Source organism: Cariama cristata, unplaced genomic scaffold (genome assembly GCF_000690535.1).
Source record: "Cariama cristata isolate BGI_N322 unplaced genomic scaffold, ASM69053v1 scaffold42881, whole genome shotgun sequence".
NCBI classification, from domain to species: Eukaryota; Metazoa; Chordata; class Aves; order Cariamiformes; family Cariamidae; genus Cariama; species Cariama cristata.
In genome coordinates this window covers 1-11,078 of record NW_009599479.1, presented here as the reverse complement: position 1 = coordinate 11,078, position 11,078 = coordinate 1, and the positions used below count along the sequence as shown (strand labels likewise).

At 42.4% G+C, this 11,078-nt stretch overlaps 1 protein-coding gene across 1 annotated transcript; it reads right to left on the bottom strand.

The window, feature by feature from the left end:
- Positions 1 to 929: 929 nt before the first annotated feature.
- On the bottom strand, positions 930 to 9,757 carry GPR161 (G protein-coupled receptor 161). The gene is made up of 5 exons (XM_009709687.1): positions 9,318 to 9,757; positions 7,772 to 8,496; positions 6,132 to 6,236; positions 3,212 to 3,331; positions 930 to 1,177 (listed from the first exon to the last, which is right to left on the bottom strand). Exons 1-5 carry the CDS (start codon positions 9,755 to 9,757, stop codon positions 930 to 932), a joined length of 1,638 nt encoding a protein of 545 aa, XP_009707989.1.
- Positions 9,758 to 11,078: the final 1,321 nt, after the last annotated feature.

Here is an 11,078-nt window from a genome sequence, read left to right as displayed (position 1 = left end):
AGCTTAGTTACTACATTCCCTCATGATTAAAAATAAAACAAAAAAAAACCAAAAAACCAAACTCATAGAACTTTTCTCTATGGAAAAAGATGAATCCTGAATATGAAGTGGTAATACCTTATTTATATTCTGTCAAAGCTTACCACAGCTGCAGAGTGCCCTTTCAGTAAAAAGCAAAACCAGGGAAGTGAATGGAAGTTCTGAGAGAAAGAACTCTGCATTGATGATTTCCTCAAATACTATCTCTGTGATATTTCCAGCACAGGTCTGCTCCCACCCATTACATCTAGAGGAGCTGGTGTCTCATACTGCAGAAGCAATGCGCAATCCAGTTTCAGATCTAGCCTTCTGATCGCTAGCCAGCCAGAAATATCTGCTAGCAAGGGTAAGCAGGACCATGATCTGCATGAGTTCTCTGAAAAGTTCAGGTTTTGCACTTGGTGACATCTATCTTCCTCATTTGGGAGTCTGTGACAGTAAGACTGTATGTAGCGTCCAATGCACAAGCTCCTATCAGAGCACTCCAGCTATCAAGCATAAACTGATTATCCTGGTGGTCAGAAAAGGAACAATGCAATAATGAATTAAACACTACACATAGTTTTCCTTCTTCATTCCTGTATCGGCTTTGGACAATAATGGACCCAAGATTCAACAGACTAACAATCTGGTCGATGAAACCAAACCCTGCATTTCTATGCACTGTGTGATAGACTCAAGACATGGCACAAAAGAGTCAATAGCACCCTAAACAGTAAACAAATACTGCCGTAAAATGCTGATTTAAGTACCAGAATTCAGCTGGTTTTCAAGTGTTCAAGAAACACTGAAAACATCCCAACATGGTATCCTGGTTCTGTTGAAACACTAACAGCTGTAGTAGGTCCCGCTTAGTGGTTTCATTCTGTTTTCTTACTCCAGTGCTCCTGTCAAATATTCCCTTCATCGATGCTCTGCAACTTAAGTCTTTGGCTAGCATGGGGCCTGATACCACGCCGTGTGTTCATACTGCTTCCTGGCAGAGTCCGCACCGGGAACAGAGCTCCTGGCAAAGCATCTTCCCCAAACAAGCTGATTTTCACATCAGCTTCAATAGCTCTTGCCAAACTGGATGCATAACTGTCCAGAGATTTATGGACTTCAGCTTTTACATGAAGAACAGAATTCTTTGCAGCTTCTGAAAAAAAAAACCAACACAAAAACAAACCCAACATATCAGAAAATTAACAGTTGATCACCATGGCTACACAAATGCTTTAAGACCAGTATCCTTTTGTAAAGGTATGAAGATGCTCTTTGCAAAATAACTACCCTACAGAGCACATTTAACAACAATAGCCAGGCTTCCTAAACCATTCTATGAACGCAAAGCTTCAGAGTGACCTCGATATGTCAAGCAGAGAAAGATTACCTCCAATTCAAGTTGGGGGGGAGGGGGGGAAGATCTGACCAAGCAAACTGCTTATACACGTTTAACTTTGAATTAATGGTATGTTGAATGATTTTCTGAATCTGAACCTGTGCACACAAGATTTTATTGTATTTTGCACTGAATTTGCTGAATTTGTACCCAACTGAAGTCAACAGCCTGATTTCTGCTTACTACCTAGAGTCCAGCATCAGGGACAATGGGAATTGTTTGGCATCAGGCAAGAATTCATGCAGAAGATGGGAACAGAACCCTCAATTTGTACATCCTCTGCTGTAAGCACGACTTACAGCCTTACAGGGATTCTTTGTGCTTTGGACCAAGGTCTCGCACTCCATTGACATGAACAGTGAAGTTTAAGAGCTATTTTATACTATGTTTTAAGCCCAAACACGAGACATTGTGTTTATGGATTAACAGTCCCCAAAGTCTAAGAGCTTCTTCCAAAGAGTGATTAAAATCAGCAGTCTGCTGTCCTTAGGCTTAAATTTCTTCCAGCCGCACTGTGGGACCCACTGCCACTTGGGAAGTTGTAGAGCTCTCCATGCCAGGAGAGACTGAAGACTGCAGTTGCAGATAGTAGTATACTTCTTCCTAACTTTTTATTACCTTGGATACACCAGCTCTTCAGTGTTGTAGCTGCTTTTGTAGCAGCAATATACCTCTCTACCCACAAACATGTTGAGCAACACAGGTGTTTGTCCTAAACTTAATTCTTCAGTGAAGCTGCTGAAATAATTTAAAGTCTCAGAGATCCTGAAAACCCTGAGACATACCAGGGAGAATTGCTAAACCCATGGGGAACTTTTGCACTAAGACCTCCCTCTTTCACTGAGCGGCACAAAAAATTAGATGCCTGCCCCCATGTAATCACTCAGAAAGATAATCAGAAACGTATGGTAATGTATTTGTCCAAGGCAATAATCAGTTCATGCTGGAAAGAAGGCAAGAGTGAATTTTGCCAAGATGTTTGAAGAGAAAGTTCCACAGAAAGAGTCTTCTCATTATTTCAGAATCATAAAAATCAGTGAGGTTTTATTATTACTTGATTCTTAAAGGCATTCTGCTCATTTTTGTACTGTCCACAATCATTTATTGTTTAGTAAATTCAGTTGTATTATCAAGTCTTCTAGTCCATATTATCATAACTATCAGCTTAAATTAAACTAACTTTTCCATATTACACAGATGATCACAGCAACACTTTGCTAGCACAGCACCAACAAGTGAATTGACTGAAAAAAAAGTCCATGTGGCTCATCTATTTTCACCCATATTTGCTGAGAAGCATACTCAGTAAAGTGAAGTAAAAGCAAAGTTTAAAAAGCAAGTGAAACAGAATGAAATTATATTCAGACCATTAAAGTTTGTGAACAGAAGAATTTCAAGTCTGTGAATGACAAAGTTGAGAGGAGGCAGCAAATGAGAAACACTGGGATAATGGAATCAAAGCATGAGGGCAGGAAAACGTATTCCCTGAGAAACACAAAACTCTGCAACAGCCACTGGATGAGTGGAGTTGCAGAGAGGATACTGCTGTGCAACATAAAGGATATGTATGCAGGGAATCCCAGCTTCTAACTGTTGTCCTTGTCTGTTGCTACTTGAGAACCAGAAGAAAGACCTGATCTTACTTTCTGTTGTACTTGCATGAATGGTCAGGTCTTGTCAAAGTGAACAGTGGTCAGATATGTTTTAAGGCAATTCTGAAGGTCCTTGGAGGCTACCAAAGCAGGCAATATAGTTAGTTCTGAGTATTTCCATACTTACCCCTAAACCCACCTTTAATTTGCTCTACTTCATCTTCAAATGTCACTGAACTCCTCCTTCGAGGAGGACAGATGCAGTGTGGGGCATGAGGGCCATCTGAGCTATAATCTTCAAGAAGCATTGCATCTGTTCCTGAAACAAAGCAAGACTTCAAGCAAAACAGACTAACACTGGGATACAATACGTAAGTGGTGGCAAAAACTTTTTAGTCTATAGTAGTTCCTTCAAAAGATGTCTGAACCCAGCTTTTGTGAGTAAATTTCAGCTCAGGTTAAACATTGCACAGAAGAATGTGGTCAGAGTTTCCATTCAAAGGATTTGGAAATCTTTTCTCATTAGCCATCTAAAACCTCAAGCAGCTCCGAAATGCTCAGCTGCAGAGCTTATAATGTCAATAGGACAGTAGACAGAGGTGAAGCCTTACCTTCACTAAATAAAGGGTAAAGTTGAGGGCAACTTCCCCCATTTCCTGATGAAGACAAGAGGCTCACAGTGGCTACCTGAGAGGCAGATGACCATAGCTGCCAAACGTCATGCTTGTAATCAGATCTGGATGGAAATCTGAACTGGAGAATTTTTCTGTTCAATTTAGTTTGTCTCTAATAACCTATTTTGACTTTCTTGAAGTGTATTTTAATGGGGAAAAAATCCCTTGCTGGTTGGGAATGATTTTTGTCTGATGAGTCTTTTTTCCAGTTTAGGAGTCTTTTTTATTTTTTTTTTTGCTTTGCACCTTTCCAATATAAAATAGAGTTTACAAGCACAATGAAATTCATCTTGGCATCTCTGCAATGCTTTCACACAAAGGGCAAGATTGCAGCCTAGACCTCCCTCGCAATGCCGGTCTCTCTGCTGCGTAAGGGAGAAGCACAGCAGGCTTTTTGGGGAGATGCCTGGACAGTGCCGAGCAAGCAGTCCTCAGGGAAGCTGCTCTTGGAAGACACAGCTTGCACACATTGATGTGTGACACTTTACTATCGGTTCATTTGCTCCTGTGATGTGACAACAGGCCTAGGACAAAGAGCCTTCACAGGTTTCATAACTCCCCAAGATGGTGGCTTCACATCCCTCTTCACCCACTTGATTGCTTTTGATCCCCAAGTTTATTCTTTCTGCAACAAAGAGGTGTTCCAGCACCCATTTTACAGGAAGTAAAAGACATCACTGGGGGGGTACCTCTAGACAACATACTGCTCCATAGGCGTAGTCTTTGCTGACAATTCATCACGATACAGCGAAGCGATAAACTTCTTAAGGTGAAACTTGTGTGTTATGCCATACATCTCCCTCCAGCACACAAGGAGGAGAATGAGCTGCTGCCCTAATACACAGTCCCAAATAAACTAACAACTTTCTGTGCTGTTATGTGGATCAGCTGGGTTTGAGGCTGTCTACTGACAACAGCAGACTCTTACTGATCTCTGAGGCTACTGGATCCTCCTCAGAAATGTAGTGTGCAATGGAAGGGTGGCGCTAGGAAGAAAGAGATACTTTCTTTCATGGAGCAGAATTTTAGCGCATTTTTTCCAAATGCACTAGTTCACTGCATTTTTATTTTTATTTTTTTTTCCAAATCAGGCTAGTGAAGAGACTAGCCTCTTACTCTTACAGGGTGGACCTTCGTCCTTGGAATAATTGATCTTAAGGCAGCATTTCTAGCAATTGGGACTCCGGTCTCAATTCATATTTTGTGTACAGCTGGCACCACTTGGATTTTTTTCCCTCCTACTACTACATCTGTTTTTCACAACATGAAAAGCCCAGGTTCTGTTTACCAGGGCAGATAAAGATGCAACTACATCGCAGGCCACAGGATGATGTACTGCAGCAGGCAGCATCGAAGAGGGACTAAGACTTCTTTCTGCTCTTTGGTTCCTCACAGTAAAGGCATCCAGTGAAACAGTATTTCACAGTGGATCACTGTGCATCTATTCCCAGGCTATGGACTGTACCTTCTCCATAACAAATAGAGGCACTTCTAACAGCATTCACTATGTATTTAGTTTGTTCATTTGTTTGAACTGCTCAGTATCATTTCTCAAAAGCCGGTAACACAACATCCTCTTAACAGAGGCAGGTTTACCAGGATGCTATTCTCCTTTGTCACATACAGCTGCAGAATACCCACAACAGGCATAAAACTACCAGCATAAAACAACTACCAAAATAAATCCCGGCTCCATAGACTTCCTTTTCAAAAGTGAGAAAAAAAAAAAATCTCTAACACCAAGCAATTCATAGAATCATTATGGTTGGAAGAGACCTCAAAGATCATCAAGTCCAACCGTATACCTGACGCCACCATGCCCGCTAAATGTTAGATCACCCTCTGGTATCTCTAGAGCAGAAATACTCTTTAAAATAACTAGTGCAGTGGTAGCTGAATTAACTACCAGAAAAATCTAACTACAGTTCTGGATAAAAAATTACCAGCAGAACTTTTTTTCCCTTTTCCAAACCATCTTCAATTGAAAGATCTTAAGTAGTGATGAAATCATAAGCTGAAACCATCGTAAGTGTTTATGTTTACACTGCAGGATGAACAAAACAAGGTCTCTTACAAACTAGGAAACAGAGAAGCACATTCTCCACAGCACACTGTTGCTGTGTTCCTTGTGGATACAGGGAAAGTCCCTGAAGAATGACAGAAACTAAAGGAGAATGGCACAAAAGCAGCTAGTCCTGTTCCCAGGACACATTATCACGGGAGGGTCATCATTCCTTAAACAGTATTTTGCAAGTAAATCTACTGAGAACAAGGAAGGAAAAAAGCAACTGCAGCTGTTTTGTTGTAACAGCTGGAACAGATACTCATGTCATCCATCCACCAAGAGACATCTCTGTGTGTAAATACAGACTATCCCAGACAGTTCTGCCAAGTTACAAGGGCAATCTTCTGCCCAAGAAAAGAGAGCAAGAGACTTTTAGTTACCTGAATCCTGTGAGCAGCTGAAACCTGTGTCTCCTGTGCTGCTGCTGTTTCCTAATGGCCGCCCACCTGCCATGAGGGCAGTGAGATGAGGAGACAGTCCCAAATCTGCAAGAGAGTTTTGTTCTTGTTACACAATGAATGTTTAAGGGGTCTGCAACAGTAAAAACCTCTTCCAGTAATACCCACTCTACTGCCTTATTTATTATTCTATGTATAAAACTTACCTTGCTGATCCACAGTGCACAGCTACTGGACTTCCCATCTTAGAAACGCAGTCAGCAGCTTTCAGGTATCTGTGCAGTCTTTCCATACGGCAAGTCTCCTTTCTACCTGCACCATCTCCCTCTCACTCTTTTTGCAATTGCATGTGTTTTATCAGCCAGACATGCTGAACATGGAGCATACGTGCTCAGAGAGATGGGGCTATTTGCCAGACACCTCCTAGATAGAAGATAACCTGGCAGCCACCAGCAGCTGTCACAGGCCATTAGTGTGGCAGGAAGCTCATAAGCAAGGCTGGGGCACCAAGATGCCTGGTTTCTTTCAAATCCCCAGAACAAGAAGGGAAGAGATCCTAGGATTCTTACAAAGAATCTTTGTAAGTCTTTGGATCCCACTTCCAAGATTTGTTGTGAGTTTGGTTGGGGTTTTTTTCCCCTTCCCTATCAGCCTCTGGCTAATACACTTGATAAATTTGAAGCTGTCAGCTTCTTATCACTTGGAAAGAGAAAGAAATTTCCTGTCTTTTCCCTTCCACCTCAGTTCCCAATGTATTCATCCATAGCATCTCCTGGATACTGATTTGCCAAAGCTCCTGCAGCTTGTGATGTAGCTGCAGCTGCAGAACTCTTTCATTTAGATGGGAGTCTCTCCCAATTGATCTCAGGTTACAGAAAATAGAATGGATGCCTTGCTGCTCTCCCCTTCCTTCTGCGTTTTAGATATTCCTTCCCAATTAAATAACTTCAGTTCCTGCCTCTGCATGAGATGTCCCAAGGGACTCCATGAAGATGTCCTATTTTTGGAAGCCTCTGAACAGGACCAGGGAAACAAACAATCAGAATTTCATGGCATTGCTACTTTAAAAAAAAAAAAAAATTCTGAGCAACTGAAGCTCTTGGCCCGCAACTTGGGGAGACATTAAATAGTTTTTCTGTTTTACATAGTTTACTTAGTTTATGATCTTTTCTTCACAACCATTAAGCCTAAAAACTGAATTTACAGAAATAGTAACACCAGTGTAACTTCAGTGGATCTCAAAGAGCTGTAGCATAAAGCCAGGAATCAAAGAACAAGTGCTGCAAAACATAGCACTGGTAGTGCTCAAATCGGGGTGACGCAAAACAGTAGGCACATGAAAGGAAATGCTTGAGAGAGAAGAAAGTAAATAATTTTTATTAACCTCATCACTATATCTTCTCTGGCAGAGAAAATTTTATTAGAGTAGGAGAAAGATTAACTCCCACAAAAAACATTTCTCCTTTCAAGTGTCTATGATAACCTGAACAAAAGACTACCGAAACCTCCAGAAACATTGCACTTCGTTTACATAGCCCTGAAACATGCAAAGTACATGCAGATATTAAGCATTGATCTTACTGGTATTAAGGAAGAGCATCTTTTGCAGCCATGCTTCTTACCTGTGATCCTATTGGAAATGCTGAATAACCTTGATGTCCTATGCCGCTGAACAAAGGACTCGCGATAATACCGATCCCCAAAGCACATTCCTAGTAGTTCCTTGCGCACTGTCTTGTTCCACAGTCCATAAATTAGTGGATGACAAATAGCACTGGAAAAGGACAACCATGTAGCTAACGTCTCCAAGGCAGGGGAAATACTGTTTTTTCCCCAAAGTGCCTCTGATGTAATTACTACCATGTAAGGCCCCCATGTAATTACGAAAGCACCGATGACAACCAAGATGGTTATGAAGGCTTTGCACTGGTTGGCTGAGTAGACAACTCCTTGGAAAGCATTCCTTCGGCTGCCAGAAGAGGACGTGGAGGTGCTGGAGTTCTTCCTCCCATTCCTCTGGGAGTCCTCCTCCACAATGACAACACTACCACAGTGGATTTTGCGGGCCTTAATCCTTGCCACGCGGAATATGAATCCATAGCAGATCATCATGACCATGAAAGGCAGTAACGCACACCAGATCTGCCAAAAGGCAGTGTAGCCAGCCTCTTTATGCCAGGCGGCCACACACATCCACTTGAATTGGTCAAACTCCAAAGATGACCAGCCGAAAAGGGGAGGGAGGCAGCCAATAAGAGAATGTAGCCACACATACACAAGAGCTACCACTGCTCTGTTGCCTGTTATCTTCATCGGGTAAACCATTGGGTACAGGACAGCATAGTACCTGGTAGATAAGAAAATTAAGAGTCAACAGGAGCACAAGAGACATACAATAAAAAAGGAACATATTTTAATGATGTTGACATCTAGTTCTCTTTTCTCCAAACCTCGAAGCAGGCTCAGGGACCCGGTTTATAAGAACAGTTACATGTAAAAATACGTATCATTGCAGTCAAGATTGTGAAACTTGGCTGAAGGCACACATGCAGCTATTAAATCTGTCCCTACATGTGAGTGCATGCTTAGGGTATAATCATCATAGAATGGTTTAGTTGGAAGGGACCTTAAAGATCATCCAGTTCCAACCCCCCTGCCATGGGCAGGGACACCTCCCACCAGACCGGGCTGCTCAAAGCCCCATCCAACCTGGCCTTGAACACTGCCAGGGACGGGGCATCCACAGCTTCTCTGGGCAACCTGTGCCAGTGCCTCACCACCCTCATGGTGAAGAGTTTCTTCCTTGTATCTAAATCTACCCTCTTCCAGTTTAAAGCCATTGCTCCTTGTTCTATCACTACCTGATAGTCCGATAGATAATCTGGAATTTTAAGTCATTATTTCTTGTTTCTCAAGTAGTATGTTATTATACCATCAATAGCTTTAAAGAACTCTAGATGCATGTCCGCATTTTGCATAATTGATGAATTGATGACATAACTTTCTTTTGTTCAGTATCAAAATTTCACAAGGGACTGAAGGAAAAATGATACTACAACAGTATGCAGCATTAGCCACAGCAGTGCTCTTCAACTATGAACAGCCAAAGAGTCGCTCTATGGAATGACTAGGCAATTTGTTACAATTCCTTAGAGAAGAGCTGCTTACCTGTCTATAGCTATAAGTCCAAGAGTAAGCATGCTGGCTGAGCTGATCAGCATGTAGAGCAGGGCTGAGAAATTGCACCAAACAACTCCAAAGATCCATTCTCGCCTGATGGAGCTCGTGACAACAAAAGGTAGCACCAGTACAGAGAGTAGAAAGTTGGAGAGGGTCAGGCTGAATACAAACTTGTTGCTCAACGTGAGAAGGTAAGACTTCCGATATAGGGTGACGACAATCACCAGGTTGCCCAAACAGATGAAAATGGCAATGACGATTATAGCAATGGACTCAGTGACTCTGACTGCTCCGTCTTCCTGCGTGGTGAGGTTCCTCAGACCCTTCACATTGCTGAGGGAGGAATTGCTGCTCATGGTCAGAGCGTGCAGAGCTGGAGCAGCCAAGACATGCTGAGCAGCTAGAAGCAGAACAATGCTCAGAAACATTCAGGCAAGATTTCTTCAAACTCTCTCCAAAGACTGGAGGCCCTTTTGCCTGCATTAATTAAAATTTACCTGTAGGATGCAGGAAACCATTTTAGATGGGAAAGCAAAGGGGCAGGAAATTGCCTGTGGGTATACCAAAGAGGTCAATGACAGCACCAAGTCTAGAACAGGGAAGAAACTGTCTGAAAGACAAAAAGAGGTGGAGGGGCAGAAACAAGGAAGAAAATTAGGGCATTTTACCTTAAAATTTTCTAAGGATCTTACCTGTTTCTAAGCCATACTTACCAGCTGTGCATCTCACTCAGTCCCTTCATCTAGGCTGTGAAGGAACAAGAAGAATGTCACTATCAGTGTTTGTTTCTCTCACTTTAAAAAGAGTCACTTGTTTTAAAATTCTGCCTGTTTATCCTGGTTGTTACCTTGTATTCTGCCTAAGCAGCATTTGCTGGTGGTCTGTGGATCCCTGGCTAGTCATACCCTACTGACTCTTTCTTAACAGTTGCTAAGTAACATTCAAAGACTCCGGGATCATTGCACATACTCTCCTAACATCACTTCTCCATGCTCATAATCACCTTAGCTATAGCAGTGATTCTATTTTACTGCCAATACCAAAGGACTCGGGGAACTGGCTTTCTGTACATGAGGTTCGAAAGACACTTCCTTGCATTAAGCCGTGGTCCACACTACAGAAACTTTTGAGAAGCTTTAACTCTTGACTTCTCAGTGTTAGCATCCATCCCACTGACCCACAACATCGTGTGAAACCTCAGTATTTCTCCCAATTCCTTAGGAGCCTTCTCCGCACTGCCTTCAACAGGCACTCCTACCTACTTCATTCAGTCCTTCACTCATCTGCAGGCCAGCGTACTGAAGAAAAAACCACCACCAAAAAATGCAGATACGCAAACGGGAAAACAAAAGAGTCCCCCAATGAATATAAAGTTGATATTAGCATTTCTTAGAAATCAGGGACTTGGGAGAAGTTATCTCAGCTAACTCCGTGGCTGTGCCCACCCGTGGCTGCCCAACGGCCAGGAGTACTCACAGAAACACCTCCATCTGTGCGGCTGCCGTGGCCTTAGGCTGCAATGTCAGGCTGGAGAGCCGCGTTCTTTCCATTTTTATCTGTGCTTTCCTAAGAGCATAATTAGAGACATTACTGGGTCATGCTTTGTAAAACATAGCTCTTCTCTAGCGAAGCTGTCTGCTGACGGACTGCAAAAGTGCTTCTCCTCAAGTTTCTCTCTAAACACGCCTGCACCACCTCAGTGAGCCTTTCCAATACTTTTTGACCGGTGCAGGTTTTGGAAAGGCGGCT

Excerpts from the sequence above, each read along its gene's own strand:
- GPR161 (XM_009709687.1), bottom strand. The coding sequence starts at position 9,757 with ATGTTTCTGAGCATTGTTCTGCTTCTAGCTGCTCAGCATGTCTTGGCT. Across the intron at positions 8,497-9,317 it reads GGACTTATAGCTATAGACAG|GTACTATGCTGTCCTGTACC; the intron begins GTAAGCAGCTCT and ends CTTATCTACCAG. Across the intron at positions 1,178-3,211 it reads TGAAGTAGAGCAAATTAAAG|AAGCTGCAAAGAATTCTGTT; the intron begins GTGGGTTTAGGG and ends TTTTTTTTTCAG.